Raw genomic sequence first — 27977 nt, 5'->3', positions numbered from 1 at the left:
ACAGATCGAACTCGACGCCTTGCCGAAAGGCAAATGAGACGTGAGGCTTTCCATCAAACGGTGCAGGAAATTAGAGCGGAATCGCTCGTTTTCCAACGTAATCCGGAGAGTAGTGGAGGAGTCCCTCTGGTTACAGCAAACATCGCACCCGGACGATGGCAGTAGCCTAAGCAGCCTTCGGGAAACCGAATCCCTTCTCCAGGCGTTGGCAAGCGGAGAAGGCGAAGCAGAAGCCTTTTCAGTGTATGAATTGGATTCCTGAGGGGAATATAGCGTGCACACGAACTATTGTAGCAGCAACGAAACCCCGGGCGGACCGGAGGACGAAGGATCGGACACCTTACCGACACCGGAACCGGAAGTGCTAAGGTTGGAACCTCCGGAACCAGCAGAGGAAGAGCGACCTCCAACACCGGAAGTCGAGGAGGAGAGGCCTCCGTCACCAAAAGAAGAGGAAAGACCACCGACGCCGGAGAAAAACCAGGAACGACCACCAACACCGCCAGCCCGCGCACCGATACCGGACGAGGATATGTCGTTCCAGTACTCCAAGTATAGAGATGATCCGGACGCGGAAGCCCATGTTCACGCCTTCGAACAGACATGGGAAGCAAACCATGTGTCCCAACGATTGACCCCGGAAGAAGAGGAACGCTCTAAGATAGCAGAATTTGGTGTCACATTGGAGGGACTGGCAACGAGATGGCGTCAGACGCAAGACCCATCTACCATCACCACCTTCGCAGATTTAAAAGCTAAATTCTTGCATTTTTTCCAAAAGGAGGTGGACCAGACAGTAATGGTGGGCTAATTTTATACCATCCGACAGGAGGTAGGGGAGAGCATTCCCCAGTTTGTCATCCGGTTTCAACGGATGCATAGTTAGCTTGCCCGCGCACCCCCGGAGGAGGAATTACGGACTATATTCCTAAATGCGCTCCGGGAACCCCTACGCACGGTTTGCACGGTAATTGACTTCCGCGCAAGTACCATCGACCATGTCATTGACCGGGTTAGAGAGATGGAAAAGACAAGCTCTTGGCTCACACTGGGAGCACTCAAACGGGCGTTACCGTCCGATGAAGACCTCCGGTTTCGGCAAACAATATAGTGCACAACCTGCTTGAATTCCGGACACTCGGCACTAGAATGCACTATGAGGACGCACTGTGTAATCTGTCAATCCAAGGGCCATACGACGGATAGGTGCGAGTATAATCTATTGAACCGGCAAGCACCGCCCGTCCGACAAATAGAGCCACCCAACAGCCGGGATGAAGAAGAGGAATGCTGGCGGCGAATGGACCGCGACCGACTGGCACAGGATGTCCGGTATGGCGATCGACGGGAGAATGATGTCTGGTACAGTGATCAACGGGATAACTACGACCGGCATGATAGATATGATCGGTACCGGGATTACAATAGACGATACGAACATTACGATCGGGAGCACTCCCCCGGGTATCGTCAGCAACGGGAGGAATACGGTAGATATAACGACCAACCTCGTCAATATTACCGCAATAAGAAGAACTATAACAAAAAACGGCATTTCAAAAAAGGCGGCTACCCACGGGATCCGGAACAAGGAGCTTCAAGCAGCTAACCGGCCCAAAACACCGCGCTTACCACGGGACCTGCCTCGGGTACAACAGACAATGCCGAACCCAACAATACCGGGAAAGCCTACTGCTACTACTGCCGACAGGAAGGCCATTATAGTAATCAATGCTCGGCGAAGATCTATGACAAACGACCGACAGTAAATATGGTAGTCCCTGAAGTGGCAGATCTGCAACAGGTGACCACAAGGTCGAAGGGCATGGCCAAGGAATGGGAGACGCAGGAGACCATATGGAAGCAAGCAACGGAATGGGTGAAGAAAGCAAACAAGCAAAATGTCACAGACTTACAGTGGCAAAAGGAGAACACTGTAGGGCTTGTCGGCGGTAGTCACCCCGAGAACGAAACATGGGAGGCGTTGCAAGAATGGCAGATTACGCTGCCACTAGGAAGACTCCTATAGCTCGTGCCGAGATTCACGGAAGGACTGAAGACAACCATGACGGAAGGAGAATCATCACCGGCACCGGTACTCTTCTCGAATCCGGAGGAGGGACCAACAATGGTGGACACCAATAGCCCGGTAATTACTGCCATTGTAAAAGGGAAAGAACACCCCGACACAATAACAGACGGAGGCTCCGGGGTGAATGTAATAAGCCTCCGGACGTGTGATGCCCTGTGAATCCACGAGTGGGAGCCGTGTCCATTCTGGTTACAGATGGCCGATACAAGCTCATTACGGCCGACAGGATTAATACGAAAATTAGAAGTCACCGTTGGCGGTCATACATTTCACATCTCGGCAGTAATGCTCCAATTACAGGCACAAGGCGCATACCCGCTATTGCTGGGGCGGCCGTGGTTGAAAACGACACATATCAAACAGAATTGGAGGAAAAATATAATTACCTTCCGGCGAGGAAAAGCCAAGGTACGGGTACCAACACAACCAAGGACGAGCACTGGCAAGGAATGTACATTGTTGTATGCAGAGTGCGTCAACATGCTAGAAGGGTTAGTTGACAAAGAAGAAGCTTTGTACTTGCAGGAAAACCTGAAGATCGTACCCCTCTTTGAAATTGACATTGCCGAAGTAGTAGCACCATACTTACCGCAGCCGGAAGAGACTAAAGCAGAACCGGATAAAGCCGCAATCCGAGAGTTACGGCAAGCGCATGAAGCGTTGGAACGGGAAATGGCCGTTTCACAGCACGTAAAAGCGTCGCAACTTGAAGAGGTGAACCTAGGGACCACAGACGAAGCAAAACCGGTGCACATCGCCAAGGAGATGAAGTCCGAAGACAAAACGGCAATGATCACACTTCTCATGGAATTTCGCGACGTGTTTGCCTGGTCATACGAAGACATGCGAGGGCTCGACCCTTAGTTATACTAGCATCAGATTCACTTGAGCAAGGACGCAAAACCAGTGGCACAAAGACGGTACCGGATGAATCCCCATTATGCCGCCAAAGTCAAGGAGGAAATCGACAAACTGTTAAGAAACACGTTCACGTTCACAAGTGGAAGGATCGCGCATAAATGGAAGGATAAGGGAAATTTTAGGGGTATTTCAATGATTTTACAAAACACATTGATACCAGTATCATACATGTTCAAACATACTATGAAAAAGGTTAAAAATCCACTATTTTCGTGATTTAGAAGTTACTAAAAAAAGACGAATTTCAAAAAGATACATTCTCAATTTATATCACAAACTTTACAAACAATGTTATTTTATAAGAAACGATTTTTTAGAAATCATAAGAATTCAAAACACATGCTTTTATATTACTCGATTTGTTACAAGCGGAATGTAGTTACACTTAATAGCCAAATATACATTCATGATTACTCCTTTACGGAGAATCACTACTATAACTAATATACAATGACGATTCCTCCTCATCATCCTCGGATGTACCAATCAGTGCATTATCTTCGTCGTAAACCAAATGGTTTGACTCTAGATTATATGTAGCAGATCTTGTTTGCCTTTGACTCGAGCCACCTTGTAGACTTGGTAATTTTTCTTTTATTATATCTATTGTTGACTTCCTTAATCGTCCGGCTTTTGTAAGTGTGAAGTCGTACACGATGATATCCACATCAGAGATATCAAGGGTCGAGGTGTTACGAATGTTTCGCTTCCTCTTCCTACCTCCCCTTCTTGTTGGGCATTCAATCATCTCCAATGTATACTTACCTGTAAAAGCATTTGCACTTCTAGTGTTGTACCAATGAACATTTATAGACTTGATCGTGTTTTCTATTTCATGCATTAGCACTTCTAGAATTTTACCAACCCAAAATTGGTGGCCATGTGAGTTCTCATCAGCCGGCGTTGCAATCAACATCCCCGCGGTGAGCTCTTGCAAATTGCCTTGCCATCTAGCTTCGGCTGCTTTGGTCATCCTTGGTCCCACATAAATGTCTCTTTGTTGTGGATGGACCAAGCTGTCATTAATCACATTTACTAGTTGCTCCGGAGTTCTATTTACGCGATCATGTTGCAGCGACCATGTGAATGGCGTTTCCAAATTCCAATTATCAACAGATACACAATTGTCTATAATGTCTTTCTGATCACTATAAAATACATCCCACCATGACGTGTCTTGTTGTGCGGCATATTTCTTGGCGGCCTCAATATGCTTTCTTTTTTCTTCTAAGGCTCGGAGCCATGACCGTTTTTGTTCTGATACCAAGTCGCTCTGCAACTGTCCTTTCTTCTCAATTGGCATTTGCTTAGCTCCATGGACAATTGTACTCGGCATACAAAGTAATAACTGGCAACCACCTTCAGGTTCCCATGTTGTAGAAGATGAATATTGTTTAGCATACAAAAGTGTAGAACCACTTATTCCATTTTTCTTTATCATAAAAATGTGATTGAAACTGATATATTGTTTAACTGAGCAAGCACTTTAACATTCCCACCACCCCCATCTAATATATATCTCTTAAAGTCATATACCTCCTTCAAGTGTAACACTTTTGGGCGTGGTGTATAAGCATCACAAATGACATCAAATAGTTTAGGTAAAGTGAAAGCATCATGCTGAGACAACTGTCTGGAGAATGTGCTAAACATCTTATCTATATGGTCATGTGTGTGGCCAACCAAAAGGAAATTGACTTTCACTTTCCTAAACAATTCTAGGTTGACCAACATACTTAGATAGCCAAATACAATTGAATTTTTGTTCTCTCTAGTAGTATTGTCCAATTGAATGTATAGAACAGGGGGGAAAGGTTGGCCCCAAGACATCAAAACTCGGTGAATCACTGTAACTGTTAGGTTAGGGTCATTGTGAACATTGGGGTAAGTAATGAAGACGTGAGGTCGAACAGACCTATTATAAGCCAAGCATCCCACCAAGTGCATTTGAACAAGGCACTCATCATTGACATCTTTGGGGAGCCTCCGCATATGCGGCAAGCACGTCTTCTTCTAGTCCATGCCATCTATCATTAAGCACATGTATTGTTAGGGCCTCTTCAAACACTTCTCTCTATGTTGCATCACCTTCTTTCGTTCTAAGGATTGTGCCTCCCGATGCTCTTGTAGTAACTTCTTACTCGTATCCTTTTCCATTGATGTCTTTGCACCTTTAGCCAAACTTTTAAGATTTGCACAAATGGAGCAATACCCCATACGTACTTTATGAGGAATAATAACATTTGAAAACCGAGCTCTCCATAATCTTGTGAATTGGCTATAGGTGATAGACTTATTACGTGAGCCCAACATATCAGATCGATAGACATCATAAACTTCCCGACGTGTATAATTATCAGAAAGATGCATCCTACCTGTAGTGGGCATTACTTCACAATTTAACTGAAAGTAAGTTTTCATCCAACCAATAGCATGTCTTCCAATTGTACCTTTCATACTTGGAACCTCTTTACAATTGAGCATCTGATCCCCGCTAAGTAGACGTTGTTGTACTCTATGTAGCCGCATGTTACTAACACATAACGCAATTTTGAATGCAACTCTACATATCTGTTGCGCATGGAAGATATAATACTCGAATGATACTTTGATCCCCGTACATTTGTCAGATACTAGTTGCATATGTGACCCGAGGTAAGTGTCTTGCTCATCACCGGTCATCGAAAAATAGTATCGCCTTAATTCTCGCAACTTTGATTTTCCAATCATAGACATACAACCACTGGCACAACATATTTTTTTGACATCAAATCCAATCTGTTTATCTGATGTGACCAAGCTAAATCTAGCCAGACGAATTCTTCGTGGGATTCTTCTAATATGCATAGGGCTCCCAGATTTCTCTTCTTGCATAGAGGTTGGTGTAACCTTGTTACAATCTAATTCTCTGTTGTGACCATCGCCAATGTATTCAATGTTTCCTGGGCACTACCTTCATTCTCCGTATCTTTATTAATATCGTATTCTTCAATAGAGAACTCTTCACATGTGTCATTATTTACATTCCCTGTAGATGAGCTCAGACAATATTCTTCGATAGAATATGGTGAGTCGTTCGACAGACAATATTCTTCAATCGAATATGGTGACTCTGTTGACAAACAATACTCTTCAGTAGAAAATGATGAGTCTGATGACAAACAATATTCTTCAATCGAGAACGGTGAATCTTCACTCATGGTTTAAGGTCTAGATAGAGCTTTGTAAGTTATGTGCTTAGGGTAAGGAAAAAAACTAATAAGCTCCTCTCTAAACATAAACTTATCTATAAACAAAAACTTCTCTCTAAACAAAAGCCAAATCAATAGAATGTCTATATTATGTAATATTCTATTAATACAATACATCAAAAAATTATGTAATATTATGTAATATTCTATATTATGTAATATTCTATTAATATTATGTAATATTCTATATTATGTAATATTCTATTAATACAATACAACACAGAGCACAAAGCACCAAAGCGCGATCTCCGCCTCCACTGCCACACGATCAACCATGTCTTCAAAGAGAATCGAGCGCGAGGACTCCAGGTAGGCCTCTGACACTGTGGACATTTTTGTAAATATGTTTCGTCGCTCAAGAACTCGATACGCCGTATCGAGTTCCTGTATACAATACAAACTTTATACAGGAACTCGATACGGCGTATCGAGTTCGTGTTTAAAACCTAAACATTAAACAAGAACTCGATACGCCGTATCGAGTTCCCGTTTAAAACCTAAACTTTAAACACGAACTCGATACGGCGTATCGAGTCCGTGTTTAAAATCCAAACTTCCTGTTTAAAACCTAAACTTTAAACACGAACTCGATACGCCGTATCGAGTTCCCGTTTAAAGTTTGGGTTTTAAACAGGAACTACGTCTGCATGTGCATTGAAGCTTTTTAGAAATACAGTTGCATTGGAGAAGGACGAGGACCAAGTTATATTTATTAATATGCGGATTAAGGCTTTGTGGGAGTGCCAGACCAGGATGAGGAGGTCGGTGCAAAGAACCTCGCCAATACAGAAAGGTTTCAACCTGCTTCGCGAGAGCCTATTCCTCTGTTAGCCGGCGAACCGGGGGAGCTAATAGAGCTTGATGATGAGCTTATAGAAGATATTTCGTTGGCTCGGCTAACAGGGGAAACCAATGCACGTATAGCCGAAGACAGTTCTACACAAGATGATGAAGAAAATGACGTTGATGAATTGATTGCTATGTAATAGACTCTATGAAGAAAATGACACTGAAGTTTTGTTAGGATTTCACATTATTAATACAAATTTTGGGTTTTATCTAGTGTATTCTATTCTTTATAATCTTCTATATGTTTCAATTTTATTTTTATATACATGGCTAGTAGATTTATGACATTGGTTTCACCGCATGCATAGCTGACTACCAAATTTATGGAGAAACATGAACTAGTTTAAATTGAGACTGATTTTGGTCCAAGCTAACCTTAACAGAACATGGCCCTATAATTGTTGCCATGACTGTCCATGTTGTTATTATGGATCTTTGTCTTCTATTGTTAAAACTATTATGTTTCTATTCCATTGCTGCTTAGATTGTGTAGTGTGTTGATAATGGTTCCAGTTGCGTTATCGTTCGGAGTTTGATCCTGTGTGAATCACCTAAGCAATAGAGTAGATCAATTTTAAATACAGGTATGAAAGCCTAATAGGTTTGTTATTTCCACAACATTATCCTAAAGTTTAGTGCCTTACATTGTCCACAATTATATACATATGGTTTGATCCCATATGAACAAACTGAGGAATAGATTAGATCAACTTTAAATACAAGTATTGAATACTTTAATAAGTTAGTTATTCCAATCACTTATCCTAATGTGCACTATCCTACATTTTCCACAATTACATACATGCACGTATGGGTCAAAGTATAAATTATAACTCATTTTATTAGTATGGATACAAGTACACCTGATATTTTTGTAAAACTTACCTAATTAATATAAGTCTTTAAGTTAGTGTTTCCCTTGTCGCACAGTAGTGACATATTGAGCCATAGTTGAACTTTATTATGCCTACATTAACTTATCAACGTGTCTAAACTTGCATGATTTCTAATGATCTCCACTCGTAGATCTATCATGTATTTTTATATTTGCAAATTCTCATCAAGTTGAGGAACATGTGATACTAGTGCATCCAATTTTTGTAGAGAGGGTGTATTTGCTTCGTTTTAAGAAGATTCTACAAGTGGAATGCGCAATCCTTCCACTTGTGAACGCGAACGTGTTAAGAGTTGGCTTTATCCGTCCGGTAAAGAAAGCGACATGGCTGAGCCCGATCGTAGTCGTACCGAAGAAGAACGGAAAAATTCGAGTTTGTGTGGACTACCGGAAACTCAATGCGGCTACGGTAACGGATGCGTTTCCACTTCCATTCACAGATGGAGTGTTGGATGCCGTCGCCGGCCATGAGGTCTATAGCTTTCTAGACGGATTCAGTGGGTATAATCAGATCCGGATGCACCCCGACGACCAAGAGAAAACGGCTTTCGTCACCGAATGGGGGGTGTTTGTGGCCGTGGTGATGATGTTCGGACTCAAGACGGCACCGGCAACATTTCAACGAATCATCATGGAAATCTTTGGTGAATATATCCCAGCTTTTATGCAGGTTTTCCTTGACGATTTCGCCGTCTATAGCCGGGAGGAGGACCATTTTCAGCACCTTCGTCTTTGTCTAGAAAAGTGTAGAGCGTACCGGCTAAGCTTGAATCCGGCGAAGTGTGTATTTGGCGTGTCCAATGGAACCCTACTAGGACATATTGTGAGCTAGGAAGGTATTGCAGTCGACCCGGACAAAGTGAAAGCCATATTGGAAGCACCGGCGCAGGTAACGGCAAAGGCATTGAGCCGGTTCTTAGGCCAGATCCGGTGGCACAGCCGGATGCTCTGATACTTGGCCAACCTGGCTACACCGTTGCATGCCGCGGTACATCGAACACCATTCCAGTGGATCGACACCGAGGATAGGGCGTATAGGGCCCTCAAGGTACTATTGTCGCAAGCACCGGTAGTGCAGCCTTTGGATTGGAGTAAAGAATTTCATGTGTTCGTGGACGCCTCCGACATCGCAATCGGAAGCGTACTGATGCAGCTTACGGAGCCAAAGTGGTACCGGCCAGTGTACTATGCCAGCCGAAAGCTATCCCAAGCGGAACGGAACTACTCTACCACGGAACGGGAAGCTCTAGGGATGATCTACAGTGTGACAAAGTTTCGACATTATTTATTGGGAAGGAAGTTTTCCTTCCATGTAGATCATTCGGCACTCCTCTACCTGGTGTCCAAGGCATCACTCACCGGTAAATTGGCCCGGTGGACCTTTCTGTTACAGGAATTCGAGTTCGAAATATTCCACCGACCCGGTATACATCATGTCGTAGCGGATTATTTTAGCCGATTAGAGTCCGGAGAGACGGGCGACGGAGTAGCGAATGAGTTTCCGGATGCGGAGCTGTTTCGAGTCACTACGGAAACGGCAGCAGATGAGACGGTGGCACAGGAAGACAAGTGGCTCACAAATATGCACCAGTTTCTGAGCACAGGACTGCCTCCGGAAGAGATGAACCGGGACGAAAGGAAACGCCTGGCGGTGCAAAGCCGACATTTCTGCTTACTGCGAGACACACTTTACCACAAGGGCGCGGACGGCATATGGAGACGGGCTATGCGTAGTGATGAAAAGGACCTCATACTAAGGGAAGCCCACTGCGGAGTTGCCGGAGGTCACTATGCCGGAAATGCGACGGCCAGGAAAATATGGCAAAGTGGCCTATGGTGTCCAACGACATTAAGAGATGTTGTACGGTACGCAAAAGAATGTGACCTATGCGAGCGAATGGGCCAGCCAACGGAGCAGGCTCGGATGCCACACCAGCCTGTACTACCACTCGAACCATTCCAGAAGTGGGGGCTGGACTTTGTTGGACCGTTCAAACCACCGGCAATGAGAACAGGTAATCGGTACGTCATCGTCGCGATGGATTACTGCACGAAATGGGTGGAGGCCAAAGCCTTAAGAGACAACACCGCAACGTCAATGGCAAAATTTCTATACGAATACATCTGGTGCCGTTACGGATGCCCTATCGAATTAATAAGCGATCAAGGGGGGCACTTTCTCGGCCAAGTAGTTGAAAGCCTGACGACATTCTATGTCGTTGTCCATAAACGGAGCACACCATACTATCCCCAAGCAAACGGGTTAGCTGAATCGACGAACAAAACGCTCCAGAATATCCTCCGGAATATCGTCAATGAAAACTGAACGGATTGGGATACCAAGCTACATAGCGCGCTTTGGGCATACCGGACAACATATAAAACGAGCATCCGAACAACACCGTTCCGGTTAGCGTTCGGACTAGCGGCGGTAATGCCGGTGGAATTCCAAGTACCCAGCTTACGGATCCAGCTACGGGAACGGTTGAACGAGAAGGAGTCGGAGGCAATACGGTTAACAACGCTGTGTGAACTCAAGGAACAACGACTGGCAAGCATCCTGCACTTAGAATTGGAACAACGGCGACGGAAAGCATTTGTTGACCGGCACAGGAAAAGAAATGAAAAAATGTTCGTAATCGGCAAGCCGGTGTTAGTATTTCAGACCCGGATGGGCAAGATGCCGGGTAAACTACGGTTTAGATGGACCGGCCCGTATTGGCTGACACGTGAGTATCATGGGTCCTACCAGTTAGGGACACTTGGCGGCGAAGTGCTAGGCAAATGGGTCAACGGATTCTGATTGAAGCCATATAGAGGACCGATGCCCAAGAACCCATTTGAGCAAAGGACCGACACCGGTGCGGAAACAGCAACCACCAAGACGGCGAGCCGGTAACTGGGGAGAATGAGGCCGGTACGGGTCCGATAGGACCAACGGACAAGTAACCTCACACTACATTAATAAATAATAAATAAAAAAAAGCAAAGCAATCATGCAAAAGCAAGGTATGAATGGACGAGAGAGCGAGGAGCGAAAAGGTACGTAGTAGGCATTTAAGCGCCACCACAGGACATAATGCTATTTTAGTACACGACGTGCACACACTCGAAAAAGGCGCCAGAATGCACAGAGAAAAACCACTACGCGTGGAGACCCTCTACTTTCGCGAGCCTAGGAGCACAGAAGCACCAAGGCGTTGGAAGATCATCAAACGAGAACCTACGCACAGAGAACCCCCGCTTTCTGAACTCTCTCTCTCTCTCTCAATCTCACTCTCATCACCATCCAACCTCGCCACCACAATCCAACCTCGACATAGACATGGACCCACAAACGCTGTCGGAAGCCGCCAAGAAATGGCTAAAGCAACACTGGCTCGAGGGCTTCTTGACGATTATGGAGGTACCGCCACACAAAGAAGCCGTCAAGGTGATCAAAGAAATCGACACAGAGGTCATAACGGCGGAGGTGATCCGTGCGTTAACAGGCCTTCCGGAGGGAGGCATACTCACGATTGACAATCCGACCTCAGAGCAACTCATCAAGTATTTTGGTGAGTACTCCCTAGCCAACAAGGGCTACCGGACACAGGGCGGCAGAGATATGTTGTTCCGTGAGATTGCTCGTGTGCTCCACGAATACGGCCATGTGTATCCTAGACCCCCTGTCATGCCGCAGAACCGGGCAGGGATGATCATCGCCACCTATGAAGGGATCAAGGTGGATTAGCCGGTATTGATCGCAGACGGTTTGTGTGCGGCGATCGAGATCGTCAGAGGAAAAGACGGTAAAGAAGGCCGAGAAGGACGGAGGATATGGCACGTAGTAATGCAGTGGCTCACCTTGCTTGTGCCACCCGTCCAGCCCGTCCAGCCCAAGAAGCGAGGAAGAGTGGCGGACGGCACCCCAAAGACTGCTTCCAAAAGACAACAGTTGTTGGCCTCTAAGGCCACTAAGGGGAAGGCGGCGGACGAAGAATAGGTGGGAAAGGAGAGCGCCAGCCGGAAGCGGCCAACGGATGCGCAGGAGGAACCACCAGTACGACCTGTAAAGGTTACACTCCGCCGACCGGTGAATAGAGAAGCAGACCCCTTGGTGGCAAAACTCAATACCGGGACTCAGGAAGAGGAAATAGAGGAGGAGCCTACGGAGCACCTCCAGCGACGGTCGTCGGCAAGGACCGTTGAGGCAGCTGGGAAACGTTCGGACCCTCAAACGGAGGGAACACCAGCTCCCCATACTGAGACTCCCACGCCAAGGGAGGAACCGGAACCGGTGCGCATGGCACCGGAATCAGAAGCCCCTACACCACCGGCAGCACCGGCAAGTCCCATTCCGCCAGAGCCGGAAAGGTCAATGCAGCCTCCCTCGGCCAACCAAGAAGAAGCGCAAGGGGAACCAGGACAATAGGATGGTCCACGGCCAGAAACGGAATTGTAACTCGGCGCAATCAGGCGGGACCACCCATCCACAAGCGAGCCCATCCGTCAAACCTCCGTGCAAGCGCTGTCGTGCCTTTCGGCTCCGGATCGTTTGCGTGAGTCGGGTGGGAACCGCCGAGGTTTTGGACTAGGAGAAAGAAGAATATGAGATGAGGCTAGTAATGAATAGATTATTAGAAAGAGAGATAGAAATTTCGTGAATCCCACGAGTGTATTTTATTCGATTAATCAATATTTAGATAAGAATATGTATTTAGATTGAAAGAAAGATATAAGAAACTTGTGAATCCCACAAGTATAGATTATATTATTTTCGTGAATCCCACGATTATATTAATCGGTTGGTGTTTTCGGAAATATATCCAATTTCCAAATATTTCACACACAATTACATTGTGCTTCCCATCCTTATGTAGTGATGAGGAAGTCTTAGTAATCCATGCTTTTTCTCTAACTATAGACCCCATGCTTTTCCTATAGATAGACTATATGCTTTATCTAAAGTGATCATGCTTTTTCTAACTTGTGCGTTTTTTATCATGCACGCTAGATGTGTACGTGTAGCTTTTTCTTTTGTTATGCGTTTTTCTAATGTTTATCCTAGCGTGAATTTACCTTTCTATGTGGGACATCTATGCTTTAACACTAATGAAATGCTAGTGTAATGGTAAGACATTACATTATTAACATGGAGGTGCAAGGTTCGAATCTTGCCCTATGCATGTTCCATTTATTTTGCTATTTTCTTCTATTTCTTCATTTTTTATTGAATCTAATACTATATACGTTTTTCACGTAGTGTACAAAATACACTACGACACTCGCCCCCTCCAAACCCGCACATCCTCCGGTATGTGCCGAAGTTGTTGGTGTTTGTTAGTCTCCTCCGTCCGGTCTCTACCCGATTGGTTTCGTTGCCGGCTCGTAGTACCCTCGACTTCTCTTGTTATGTTGACTTTGTCTCTCCATTTGGAGCACATCCATTCTTTCCACCCGAACCATTGTCGACATCCGATCCACCATAGTCTTCGTTCGCTTTTTGCATGGCCCGCTTGGTCCTTGTCATCCGCGGTAGTATCTTTTCTTGCCCTCTTTCTTTTCTTCATCAATCTCGACTTCTTTTCGGATTTTCGGTTTAGTCGGATTAGCTTACTTCCGATTCGGTCTCGTCGGATCGTCTTTCGTTTAGTTCGGCTTCCTTTCCGATTTGTATTCGGTCGATCCGGACTCGGTTGGTCGGTTTTTACCGATTCAGTGCTCTTTCGGGTCGGTTTCTTTTCTTTTCTTTTCGTCCGGATTTGCTTTCTTTTCTTCGTTTTCACCTGCCTTGGCCGGTTCGACTTTCGGCACTTCTTTCCGTTGTTCGCCACGTAGGTCCTCCGATATGTGCTCGTTGTTCGGTCCTCGTGTGGTTGTAATGCATGCTTCTTTTCTCGCCGTAGCGCGTGCTTCTTTATTCGCCATAACACGCGTTTCTTTATTCGCCGTAGAGCGTGCTCTGTATTACGCGCTTCTCCCGTCGTAGACCCGACCTCCGCATTGTCGCACTTTCTTTTAGATTGGAATTTCGGATGGATCATTTTCCATCCGAACCGACTTCCGACTTTACCTTCCTCGCCGCCATCTCCCGTCTCTCCGGTCTCACGTTGGTTCTCGGACACAACCGCCGAAGTCTCTAGATATTGTTGGCATGAATCCTCGCTATTACCTTCTTTCGTAGTTTCACCCTTAGCATTCTTCTCGGCTATCTCTTCATCGTATTCGTCGGCTTCGACATTCGTTTTCTCTCCGCCACCTTCCGTCTCTTCGGTCTCATGTTGCCTTTCGATCGCAACCGCCGGAGTCTCTGGAATCAGTGGTGGGGAAGTCTCGATATGGCAATCCGCCATTGATTCGTCCATAGCCACCTCCGATTCGATTTCGTCTTTTGTGGCTACCTCCTTAATCACATCCGCTTCACACTCTTTATCTGCATCAATTATGCAAACATCTATTATGCTTACCCCTTTTTGACCCGATGTCTCGGGCACTTGTATCCCGAAATTTCCTTCTACACTTGAATTATCGGCCTTATCCTTCGCCATCGTTCTTTCACAAGACGAGTGGGTGTCTTGTTCCACTCTTTCTCCCGTGGTACCATCATGTTGTATTTCGGCCTTCATATTGGCTTCATCGTTTTTCCTCAATCGACCATCCTTCATGGGCCATGTCGTTGTTGACGAGATTCTCAGCTTCCTTTCATCATGTCTTCGGCATACCCTTTCGACTTTGGCCCAATCCTCGGTAAGACCGTTCGCACCGTCATCATCTTCGAGTTCGATCCCGATGTCCATCCTTTCTTTCCGATCGATCGATCTTACGAACATTAAGACTTTATCTTCTCCCACCAATCTTCGTTCCCGCTCCGAGAGTCGAGCAAAACGATGCTCGAACTCTAGGAATGCTTGTGTTGCACTTCGGTGGGTCTTCTCCGATGCCACCCATTCGTCGAATTCTCGCCGATCTTTTCCCTTCGATCTCTTGTAATCATATGCCTCTCGTAAAGCTTCTTCGAATGATCCCCATGTCGAGTTTTGTTGCCGTATCTTGTGGATTCTCTCTTGTAGCTCATCCGTGGCCACCCGATTGAAGGATGTCACTTGCAATCCTTCTGGTATCCCACATCGTATCATCTCCGCCGTGTAGTCACGTAGATAGCATGACACATCGTTTCCGTTGAATTGTCCATTTCGTTGTACGAGCCGCTTTACTGCCCCCGTGATCTCCGACATCACTCGTTGTTCTTGTAGCATCCGCTCGAACATCATCATCATTGTTATACTCATTGCCTCTTGTTGATTCTCCATCTCCTTGCCACCCGCCTTCACGTCGGGTTCACCAACTGTGTCGTGCCTTTCGGCTCCGGATCGTTTGCGTGAGTCGGGTGGGAACCGCCGAGGTTTTGGACTAGGAGAAAGAAGAATATGAGATGAGGCTAGTAATGAATAGATTATTAGAAAGAGAGATAGAAATTTCGTGAATCCCACGAGTGTATTTTATTCGATTAATCAATATTTAGATAAGAATATGTATTTAGATTGAAAGAAAGATATAAGAAACTTGTGAATCCCACAAGTATAGATTATATTATTTTCGTGAATCCCACGATTATATTAATCGGTTGGTGTTTTCGGAAATATATCCAATTTCCAAATATTTCACACACAATTACATTGTGCTTCCCATCCTTATGTAGTGATGAGGAAGTCTTAGTAATCCATGCTTTTTCTCTAACTATAGACCCCATGCTTTTCCTATAGATAGACTATATGCTTTATCTAAAGTGATCATGCTTTTTCTAACTTGTGCGTTTTTTATCATGCACGCTAGATGTGTACGTGTAGCTTTTTCTTTTGTTATGCGTTTTTCTAATGTTTATCCTAGCGTGAATTTACCTTTCTATGTGGGACATCTATGCTTTAACACTAATGAAATGTTAGTGTAATGGTAAGACATTACATTATTAACATGGAGGTGCAAGGTTCGAATCTTGCCCTATGCATGTTCCATTTATTTTGCTATTTTCTTCTATTTCTTCATTTTTTATTGAATCTAATACTATATACGTTTTTCACGTAGTGTACAAAATACACTACGACAGCGCAACAACAATGCACCGGTAGCCTGTGGCTCCAGTGGATAGGCGAACAGATTGCCGGAGCAGTGGGGTATATTGAGGCGGAAGAAAGAGCGCAAAGCGAACAGTTGCTCGTCACAACCGAACAACTAGAGACGGCCCGGTCCAGAATCCGGTGCCTTGAAAAAGACTTGGATCAGGTCACGGCAGAAATGGCCAAAATGGCCTTAACGGCAACACAGATTCAGGCACCGGTGACTCCGGTAAGTGTACAGAATAAAGAACCAGACCAACCTGCACATACTAATAAGACCCCGGCAACGAAAACCGTCACAGAGAGAGATGCGGCGCAAGCCCAGGAGCTTGCGGAATTGAGAGATGAACTTGCCGCACAAGAAGCGCTAAGGAGCCGTGAACGGGAATTGAAGACAGCGGCCGAAGCAGAATTAAAGAAGACTGCTGAGAACCTCCGCCGGGCAGAGGAGAGCCTCCGGAAAGGCCATCAAGCGTACGACCGGCTAAGGGAGGAAAAGGACAAGCTACGGAAGACGGCAGAAACGGAAATTGAACGGCTAAAGGAGGAGCTCCGCCAGCAGAAGGACCACGAGGACCGGGCCCGTCGACAGATCAACGCACGACTCAAGCAAAAGACAGATGATTTTGAGCACCTGCACCGGGACTACAAACGGCTGGAAACGGAGCATAAGGAACGGGTGGCCGAGCTCCAGCAGGAAGTTGATCAGGCTGCGACGGACGACGCTCGCCGACGAACGAGCGGAAAATACAAGACGGTTGGACGAGGCGGAGAAGGTCCGGATGGAGCTCTAGAGGCAGCAGCAGGAAGAAAAGGAGAGAGCGTCAACGATATTGCAAAAATTACAAAGCACATATCAAAGGCAATTGACGCATTACAAGGAGCAGGCGGAAGACAACGTCAAAATCATCAAGCAATTGAAGGAGGAACGACAAGTTGCGGAGATCAAATCACAGATGGGAACAGGCCGGATTGAGTGCATCCTCCGGGCATGGCTGAATCAGACAAAACGCTTGATTGACGAAAGCTCCGTACAATGGTGGACAAAGTGGGCACAAAATACAGCGGAACTCCAATTGCTACGGGCAGACGTGATGATTGTTATATGTTGACTTCCGAGGACTTCACCGCCATACGGGACGAGCTGGCTGAAGACTTCCAAGTCCTGGCGGATGAACAGCTGGTGCAGGTCCAACAACTTGTAGCTCAACTAGACGATGATAGGCTAGACACTCATATCCAGTTTGAAAGCAACGAGCGGTCCCGAGTTCAGGAAGAAAAAGCACGGGAAGCGGCAACGGTTAACCTTAGTGATGAGGAACCGTTGCCGGCCAAGGGCCAGGCCGGAACCAGTCAACCGGAGACCACTACGACGGAGGGAGCAACGACAGAAACGTCGGTGTCAGAGCATCAAACGAAGGAGCAGCCGCAGCAGCCACCAAAGGACCAATCGCAGCAGCCATCAACGGAGCAACAACAACAACCACAACAACAACAACAACCAATTCCAGATGAACCATTGGAGACTCTCGAACAAAGCATTCTGGATATTTTGGACGAAGAATAGCAAGGGTCGGATGGTGGATTCGACGTACAAGGTACTGTCCCACGGGCGTGCCATGTGTTACCGGCCGGCAAAGGAGTCCAGAGTGTGAAACAAAGGAGTTAATTAATTATTAGGAATGGTTGTAAGTAAGCTATTAGTGTGGACGGACGGACCGGATTCGGTATGCCGTTCCGGATCCGGACCGATCCCGAACAGGTGATGATGGCACCATTTTGTACTACGGACTGGAAACCTATTTAAAGGCCCGGATACAATGTAATGAGGAGCGGATAATTAATAAAGATTAGTGTTTTTATCTCTCTGTGTTAATTGTCGTTCTGCATTCATTGTTATATCTTACGCGTGTGATTATTAAGGATGATCTTGCTAAGTAACCTAATTAAGTCGGATTAAGCGTTGAGTCTAATCCTCTTGCCGTAACACCCTTTGGTGAAGTGTCTTCCGTAGACACCCTGTGTTAGGCCATTGCCCGGCCCTAAGAGTTAACATGAAGATGCGAGAAGGAATAATGTTTTTACAGATGGTGGATCACTTAGCATGCAATTGTCATCATTGAATGAGCATTCGAAGTCATCCGACCATGTGATAGCAAGTGTTATGTATCATGTAAAGATACAAAAGGAAAATGCAAATGTGAAAGGCCCAATGGATGACAAAATTTCAAAAATCATGCATTTAAAAAATGAGAGGATAATCTTATGCATGAAGTTGGTTCATTTTTATGCTTGTAATGATATTCCATTAGAGAAATATGTAAAACAATGTCAGTTACAAAGAGAACTTGGTACTCCAAATGCCCCTGCCTCAAATGAATATGGTGATCATGCTAATGCTAAATCTGCAAGAGAATTCTTAATGGCTATTAAGAACCACACAAGAAAACTCTTGTATGATGAAATTCGTGGAAGTCCATTTTTCTCCATCTTGATTGATAAAAGCACCGATCAGACATTGGAAAAACACCTCATTATCTATGTCTTGTACTGAAGTGAAGGTGGCAAAGGGGAGCCACAATGTAAATTTGTGCGTCTTCTTTCGGTGGAAAATGGGAAAGCTGAAGGTATCTATAATACTATCAATGAATTCATTTTGGAGAGCAATTTAGATTTAAAAAACTAGTGGCTTTTGCAAGTGATGGGGCATCATCTATGGTAGGTAAGAACAATGGAGCAATTTCTAAGTTTCAATCCATGATGCCTAATATTTTGGGAGTGCATTGCATTGCACATCGTGAAGCACTTGCCATAAAAGATGCATATATAATTTCTCATGCACATGTGTTTAGCTTCCTTGATGCATTTGCAAATAAGGTATATACTCTTGGTTGGGAAAGTCAACTAATAGACACAAGGAGCTAAAAGAAATAATGAAACAACATGGTAAGGGTGATTTGAAGGTGCTTAAAATTCACTCCATAAGATGGTTATCTTGAGGCCAAGTAATGGAGAGACTAGTTACACTTATGCCTGCAATTTTAGAACAATGGGAAAAACATGAGAAAAAATGGTACGAGTATGCTACTATATTCCAAGTGCAATTTATGTTACGCCTATTGGCAGATATTCTTGTGGAATTAAATAAATTAAATGAGCAGTTCCAAAGGGAATTAATGGATGTAACTATGCTTGGTGTTCACTTGGATATCATCCATGAGAAACTTTGAAGACGATATGTATCTTGTGAAACATTTGGCACCGGGTGTATGTTTCTTGCAAACTTTCTACATAATATGAAAGATGGCATACTCACATATATTGGATGTGATAATGTTACTCATTCACATCCATTGAAGTTTATACCAATTCCAAACCCAGAGGAGGTAACAAAACGATCAAGAAGACTAGTGAGTGGTCTTGATAGTGAGAATGAAGATAGTGATTTCAACTTGAATATGTTTCATGGTAATGTGGAAAATGGTAGTTTGGATGAATGCATTAGCATTGGAAAGGACTTTGTCCAACATGTTATTGATGCCTTAAACAATCGTTTCCCGGATGTTACATTTTCAATGTTGTAAAGTTGTTTAATCCATCTTCATATCCCATTGAGGAAAATGAAAGAAAGAAAAAGACAACGGAATGGTTGCACAAACTTATTGGGAAGTTTAATATTGATAGGCAAATTGTTGACATGAAAAGATGCTTCAATGAACGAGAAGATTTTGTTGGTATGCTTGTTAGAATTGCTAAAGGAAGAGGAATGCATGATGCATGGGATATTTGTTGCAAAGCACAATCTTGGTGGCAATTATTTCCGGGTATTATGCAATTGGGGCAACTATGTATGACTATTCCTATTAGTACAGCAGCATGTGAACGAGGTTTTTCACGTCAAAATACCATAAAAAATGATATTAGAAACGGTTTATCTTTGGAAACTTTAGATGCTTTGATCTTTATATCCTTGAATGCTCAAGATACATCAAACATTTGTTGGAGGGATATATTTAACCTTTGGTATGAAGAAAAAGAGAGAAGGATATTATCATTGAAGTAGACACATATTTTACAATGCTTAATATGAGGAGTCGCGGTATGATAAACATTTTTTGTGTTTTTTGGGTTTTTTTTTTCCAAAAAAAGATACTACATTAGTATTAGAAAACCGCCATAAGCCATTAGTATTAGTGTTTTTTGGGTTTTAAGAAATATATGATGATTTAAATATTCAATTTGTATGATTTCATTATCTTTGTGAGGTAGTTATGTTTATTTGTGTATCTTTGTATACTTTCTATAGTTCAAGCATAATATGCTTTTCATTATTAAAACTTGTATGTCAAATGACATTTTAGTTTTGGCACTCTCGTGTCATATGACATACATCTTTAAAAAGTGCCCGTCAAAAAACTTAAAGACCAACCCGTCAAATTCAGGCCCTGCTTATGAATCAAACATCAAGGTTTTCCTCTATGCAAGGCCTTGGCAAGAAAGGAAATGGTTTCATGTAATTACAGCTCATTTTTGGGCCAATCGATGGTGGATTGTATTGCTTACATCATAGTATGAACCATAGTACGTAAAATTCGTGTTCGTCTGCCATATCATTCGTTTTCATACGTTGGAAAACGAACACGAATGATATGCAAATATTTGTGTGTGTTTTTTTTTTCATTTTTTTCATTTTTTTTTCATTTTTTTTCATTTTTTTTTCAATTTTTTTCAATTTTTCCCTCTTTTCTCCCTTTTCCTCTGCACTAACGTTACGCTCTCTTCTCCTCTACAACCTAGCCTCAAACGATTTGCGATTCTACAGAGTGCATTCAACCTTCAGGTATATTTAGTGTAGAAATATGGTTTTAATTTCAGTGATGAAATTTCTGTGCTGAAAAATCAGAAATTTCTGTGCTAAAAAATCAGAAATTTCAGAAATTTCATCACAAAAATTTCTGTGATGAAATTTCTGAAATTTCGTGATGAAATTTCTGATTTTTTAGCACTGAAAATTCATCACTGAAATTAAAACCATATTTCTACACTAAATATACCTGAAGGTTGAATGCACTCTGCAGAATCGCAAATCGTTTGAGGCTAGGTTGTAGAGGAGAAGAGAGCGTAACGTTAGTGCAGAGGAAAAGGGAGAAAAGAGGGAAATTTTGAAAAAAATTGAAAAAAAATTGAAAAAAAATGAAAAAAAAAAAACACACGAATATTTGCATATCATTCGTGTTCGTTTTCCAACATATGAAAACGAATGATATGGCAGACGAACACGAATTTTACGTACTATGGCTTACATTGCTCAAATATGTTCTTCAATTCAAGTTTGTAAATTTAATAAGTTTAGGAGCATTCCTTGTTTGAAGTGGGAAAGATACATTTAAGGACAACAACTTATCCAAAGTTGGAGCTCCAAAGGCCCCTTTACAATGAGAACTCTTGCCCTTTCATATCAGTTGGAAACATTGAAGGCCCCCTATCACATTATAGGTCAATTGGCACTATCTTTTGCCACCTAAATATAGGCCTTAAGCTTGTTCCTCGTATGCCCAAGGTAATTCCTACACACATGCACACTTATTGTATGTGCAATATGTCATATCGTATGCATTAAAGCTCATAGGGTTACTATAATAAAATATTTTTTGCATCACATGACATTATTTTCCTTAGTATTGTTGTTCGTAAACTCTTATTTTTATGTAGTTAATTGGATGGTTGATCTTTCCCAATGGAGGTACCAAGAGAGATTTTAGTTATTGTCAATAATTCTAACTTGTTGCTAATTTTTCTACCTACCTAATTTTATCTCTCCATGGTTTCTAAAGGTTCATTCATCACTAATTTTCCAAATAAGAGGAAGGTGTAGCAATATTCATTACATCTAATGTCTTGTTTGAGTTAATTATCACAACGGCAAAGCCTCATTAGATATTGTCATGCTTTCACCACACTAATGGAAATTTGTAAGTTGAGTAAGATCCACTTGTGCATTTGTGAAGCTGTTAGTAAACCAAATCCATTGCATTAAAAAATCAGGGCCATTGTAGATGATCATGCATGCATGCATGGTTGACCTTTAAATTATGGTTCTTTCCAAAAGAAAACACCATGGTGATCTATACAATTTTTTAGAATTTGTTAAATCAGTACTTGTGCAACATCGTGGAAATTTTGTTAGCTCTAATACAGATTAAATGTGCTTTCATTTCAAACTTTCTGCGGAATTATTTTTTCTAGAGCATGTTAATGTAGCTTTATGTCAATCATAGTTCCCTGAAAGCCTTTTTCATCATCCAAATTAATGTTACATTCTTGATGGTATTTTGGGTACACTTCTGGAGTACTTTATATTCCTTAAACGTGTTGTATCAAATACAAAGAAAAACCTAGAAGAGGGATATACCAGCATTCCAATAACATCTTGGCCATCATGTTTACACCTTTACAAAATTTCATGCCATGTCCCAACAAAGTGTTCAATAGACCAATACTCCACTTGCCTACTCACGTAGTGACTCAAATGGCAATAAAGCCAGGTATATATATTACAATTGAAACACGTAACAATGATGGATACGGCCTCATTCGGCACACGTTTACAATTGAAAACAAGGAAACCAATAATGTGACTCTCTTACTCACTCTTTCCTGTACCTTCACAAATCTGAGAGGCATTTTGCAAAGAGTGCCTTCAAAATCTGTTTCTATACATCAATGTATTCAACAATGTAGACATCTTCACAAAGCACAAAAATTGGAGGCTTTACAATTGAACTCTGGGGAAGATCATGGGGCAAGAACAAGGACCTTTATGGTACCTTGACTATTCGCCGCAAGCATGGTCGGACTCTCGCTCTTCCAACAAACTGCACTTATGAAATGAGGGGTGTCATCATCACTGTCGTCGAGATCAGAAGATCGAAACCTATGCCTTACTGCTGGGTTTGAAATCGCCTGTAATGCAACATAATATATTGCGTTAAATCCAAAAGCAAGAGATGATATAGTGTATCTAAAATACATGTGCTTCCCAAATAAGGCCCTATCCACTAGGACAACTTACTGAGCCTTGTGATTAAAAATATATTTTCACCTTGTGATACACACAAACTTCATTTGTTTCACTGCCACATGCGATATAATCACCATTCACAGACAGCCCGACGAAGTTCTTTTCATTTGTGTGACCTTTCAATGTCCGTACCTATAAAGGAAATCACAAGCAAAAACCAGTTAATAATTATAATATACAACATACAGAATCTTGAGTGTTCTGCCAAGAATACATGCAGATGTATTATTCTTTCAAATGAGAAAATTTGGTTAAAAGAAATTAGGGAAAACAAGAAAGCCCTAACTTTTTGGATATTTATTAGAAGACCCGAAAAGGTAAGAAAAACTACCAGAATACACTCTGTAAGTAGTAAACTCTGGCAGAGGGGTATTCAGGCAATTCTTTTAAACACATTAAGGGTATTTTGGTGAATATCATACAAGGTTGATCGGTCTTTTTGGAGATCCCTCTCCAACCAACTATATTTATTCATGTTGCCAAGTGTTGAAAGGAGAGTACATACATGTGTATTCTCTCTGACGTCCCAGAGGCGAAGAGTGCTATCAGTAGAGGCAGAAGCGAGTTCGGTAGGCGAGATGAACTTAACATAAGAGACTGCCTTCCGGTGCCCACTAAAAACATGTAATGGTGCACGGGTACTTCGGAGATCATAGTAATGAACATGATGATCAGCTGAGCCAACCTAAAAATAATTCTCATAAGAATCTTTCACTAATCATAATATTTAATCCTATAAGAAACTCTGAAAGTTTTGATTTACTTCCTCAAATACCCTATCATTTTTTATTATTTCCCAGTGCCTTTGGGCAACCTTGGAAAGAGCAATTATTTGTTATTTATGTATATTCAATTCATCTCCTCTTTCTGAATCTGTGCTATTGAGGTAATTATATATCGTCTCCCATTTTCTCTTTTCCAGGGGCCCACATAAGGCATTCAGGGGAATAATGAAAAACGTCAGGGGTTCTGATAATAAAATTCCCTTTCGAAAAAGGAAAAAAAGCTCAATAAGTTTGTTACTACTGGTTATGTAGGCATGTAGCATACCGCCAAATAATTGCTTGATCCAGGGTTATACTTAACACAGCATATATTGGCCTTCATATCAATATCAAGTACACTTGACTCTTGCTTTGTACACCATATCTTCACCTGCATTACAAAGCCAAAAAAGGAGAGATGAAATACAAGCATACTTCCTTTCTAGAATATGTTTCTTATGTTTAACTCAAGATAACATTTTGCACACAACGCAGAGCACAATAATATAAACTTGGAAGGAGGCTGGCTTGCTGTATGAAACAAGATACAACTCCTTATAATTATTTCTCTAAGAATTGAACAGCCAAGGACTATATTTTGAAACTCATGGCCATGGCTTCTTTGATCATATCAAGGATTGTAGCTTTCTATGTAATTAAAGTATTATAAACTATACATTTAAGTAGTGCTAAAACCAGGTAAAAATGTTGAATTTCAAATACAAAAATGTTCCCTCTATCACCCATACATAAAAACCATGTACTAACGCTAGCACATGCACATACATTACATTTATAAACTACAAAATTGTGCATGTATGTATATATCTTCCTCAGAAGAATCTAAGCATATATAAGAGGGGACATTATATATACCTTGCAGTCATCGCTGCCCGATACAAGCATTGATGGATCTGTACGTGAAAAATCTACACTCCATGCACGTTTCTCATGCTCCTCATATTCCATGATGCTCTAAATTATTCTCAAATAAAACTTCAAGATAAATAAGACGATGGAAAAATATCACAAATTTCTTCATGGGTTTCGGGGATCACACACCTGTCGTGTATTTACATCCCACACAGTCACAATGCCCTCATAATCACTACTTGCTATTTGATTCTTGAGATGCTTATTCCAGCTGAGACAGCTCAGCTTCGATCTCGTTGACATCTCGACAACTGGATAATGTACATCAGCGGGTACATTCACCACCTTCTCAAAAAACGTTAAACATGGTTTCTTTCAGTGTCAAAATTCATCATTTGTATTGAAATCACAATACTTTTTTGTCTACTTACATACCGTAGAAAACTCAAAGATTTTTATTCGTCTTGATACACCAGCCGTTGCAAACAGCTCATCATCTCGGTCAAATTCAATGCTGTAATCGAAAAATTATGATCATATTAATCCAAAATTTTCATGCATTGTGTAGTATGTATACAATAAATGCTTGTTTCTTAACACAAAGTACCAGTAATTTTTCATTAGAAAAACAATTTATAACCTTACCTAGAAACAATGTTGGAAGAAGGAAATAGATCACCTTGCCGAACTTCAGCTATCACACGTAGGCGACTGTAATTATAGCATAGATTTTAGCCATTAAAATAAGGGTGTCTTTGCATATAGCATAAAACACAAGAAGCAAAAAACAATGAGGAAAACCTGTATCGTGTGAACGCATTTAGAATGCTTTGAAAGTCTTCAAGGCCTGCACTTCCAATACTTTTATTACTGATTTCTTTCTCTTTCTTGGAATTCAAATCTAGCTGCTTTTGTTTTTGAGATGTCATCCGCCGCCTTTTTAGCAAGTAGCATTCTTGTAGATCTTCAAACTGGCAGAAAATAGCATAGGAACCTCAGGCACTAACAAATGGATTCATTTGATACATATAATGATGATTAGTATCGAGTGAGCTAACTTGATAACAATGCTTAAAGAGAATGCGGAGTTAATAATCTCGCACATACACAGAAAAGTATGTTTATGATTTTTATTCAGCCTTACTAATCCATGCAACAAAACATAACGTCATCCTGATGTTAGTGGTATGATTTTCAAGTGTTTCTAGAGATATAAAGAACATGTCTTGGCTTTAATCTCAAGTTAGGTGAGAAGATGGATCATTGATGGAATTGTATATGTCTATTCCACATAAGATCTGCAGAGACATAGAAGAGGAATGAAGTCATGACTTACAAACATGGAATGCATACACCACCTAAATTGCGGCGGCAAATATTGTGCATTACAATCTTCATTCTGTGCACCTCTTAAATTGCAATGGTAAAGATTGTGCTTTGCAATCTTCATTCTGTGGGTTCAAGTCTCAGGAAATAGATCTGATGTTGCATTAATTATCCAAAATTCTTCAGATCCTTTTTTGTTTCAAATTTGAACTCCGAATCAAGACATTGTCGATAATAATGTAGCATTAATCCCACACTAATGACTCTGGTGTTAGTCTGATTTGTGGGCCCTTAAACCCTTCGCTTTCCATCCTAAACCTTTCAAGGAAGGATAGCAGTGACTCATTTTTAGTGGAGATCATGCACTCTACCAGGTTACTCCTTGAAACAAGGTTTTTCAAATTTACTTTCATCAACCTAAGAGTTGAAAAGGATAGCATTATGTGATAATTAAGGGAATGCTAACGAGAAGACAAATGGTGTGAGAAAACACTGAGCACATAAAAACATAGAAACAAGTTCGAAATTCAGTATTGATAAACACACCTGAGCTAAAACTCTTTTCTTTTTTGTGATTACAGTGTTAGGGGATGCACGAAGGCCTTGAGAATTGGAATTGGAATTGGAATTGGAATCTACTGGTCCACCAGCAAAGAGCAAATTCCTCTTCTGGCTAGTCATTGATGACATGGTTTCTCGGCATTCATCTTTCCTGGCGGTAGTTGAATGATTAGCCATCCCTGCTTCATTTTTTGCTAGAATTACTCCATTGGCCGTCGCTGCATAAGGAGCTGCCATAGCTGCATGACCCAAACTATGATTCGATGCATGTAACATCATGCTTAGCTTTACAGAGTATCTTTCTCTAGCTCTTACAAGCTCGTGCCTTTGTTTGTCAACGGATATAACATCTTCTTTTATTAACTGTAGATCAGCTTGCAACTGGAAAGAAAACAAGAATCTCTATTATTGCTGATACAAGATCATAAAACTGCATTTTTATATTTTATCAAGCCTCATTAACTATGAAATCCATCCTTTCAAACAATCTAACCTCATGTAACAATGAACTGTACCTTTACAATCACCCTAACCTCAAGCAATCACCCTAACCTCAAGTAACAATGAGATGCATATTTATGTTGATCATTTCCGTACACTTCAGTGTTGGTCAAAAATGAAAGGGAAGGGACAAAACAATAGAAAGGCTGGTAGCATAATATGAAAAGGTCAATGGGTGCTGTAAAAGTTATAAAATACATATTTATAAGTCTTTTAAACTTTTTCTAGGCATTAATATACTTGATCTAGAGCTTAAATTTGTCTTAATATCCTAAACTCTTAATCTTACCTTGAGATCAAAACCTTTTGAGTCTCAATCTTAAGTGTCTTATCTTAAGTCTTAATCCGCATAATTTACAGTCAACCTAACCTCATTTAACAATGAAATGCATCTTACAATTAATCTAACCTCATTTAATAATAGAATACATCATTAAAGTCAACCACACCTCATTTAACCCTTGAAATGCACCTTTACAATCAATCTGGCCTCATTCAACAAATGCAACTTTACAACCAATCTAACCTCCTTTAATTCCTCATGTTTTTGTTGCTGCAGTCTTTGCAAAAAGTCGAGAAGGATTTCCATGTTTGTCTCCGCCTCTTCTTGCTCGGCTTTTCTTTTCTTCTCACCTAGAAGAGAAAGCAGTGAGTCCAACTCCTTCACAGATACTTCAGCTCCCTGTGAATAATGCAAAATTTCATTAGTGCAGATTATAGAAATTTGTCGCCTTGTACACATCATCTTTTTACCCAATAAAGAAGAT

The 27977-nt window shown here is 42.0% G+C and overlaps 1 protein-coding gene and 1 pseudogene across 1 annotated transcript; one reads left to right on the top strand and one right to left on the bottom strand.

The window, feature by feature from the left end:
- The first annotated feature begins 18568 nt into the window (after positions 1-18568).
- Positions 18569-19334, top strand: LOC147848311 (uncharacterized; annotated as a pseudogene).
- Positions 19335-22625: 3291 nt separating this feature from the next.
- On the bottom strand, positions 22626-27955 carry LOC147848310 (E3 ubiquitin-protein ligase COP1-like). The gene is made up of 11 exons (XM_087338503.1): positions 27737-27955; positions 26695-27090; positions 25624-25793; positions 25468-25533; positions 25258-25336; positions 25012-25167; positions 24826-24924; positions 24236-24340; positions 23691-23870; positions 23207-23317; positions 22626-23067 (listed from the first exon to the last, which is right to left on the bottom strand). The coding sequence occupies exons 1-11, from the start codon at positions 27953-27955 to the stop codon at positions 22900-22902; spliced, it is 1749 nt and encodes a 582-aa protein (XP_087194629.1). The 3' UTR covers positions 22626-22899.
- Between the last annotated feature and the right edge of the window lie 22 nt (positions 27956-27977).

The sequence above is a fragment of the Azolla caroliniana genome, unplaced genomic scaffold (assembly GCF_043228905.1).
Source record: "Azolla caroliniana isolate FFs.n. ecotype wild unplaced genomic scaffold, voAzoCaro1.0.p SCAF_405, whole genome shotgun sequence".
Taxonomy (NCBI): domain Eukaryota; kingdom Viridiplantae; phylum Streptophyta; class Polypodiopsida; order Salviniales; family Salviniaceae; genus Azolla; species Azolla caroliniana.
This window is presented reverse-complemented; position numbering and strand designations above follow the sequence as displayed.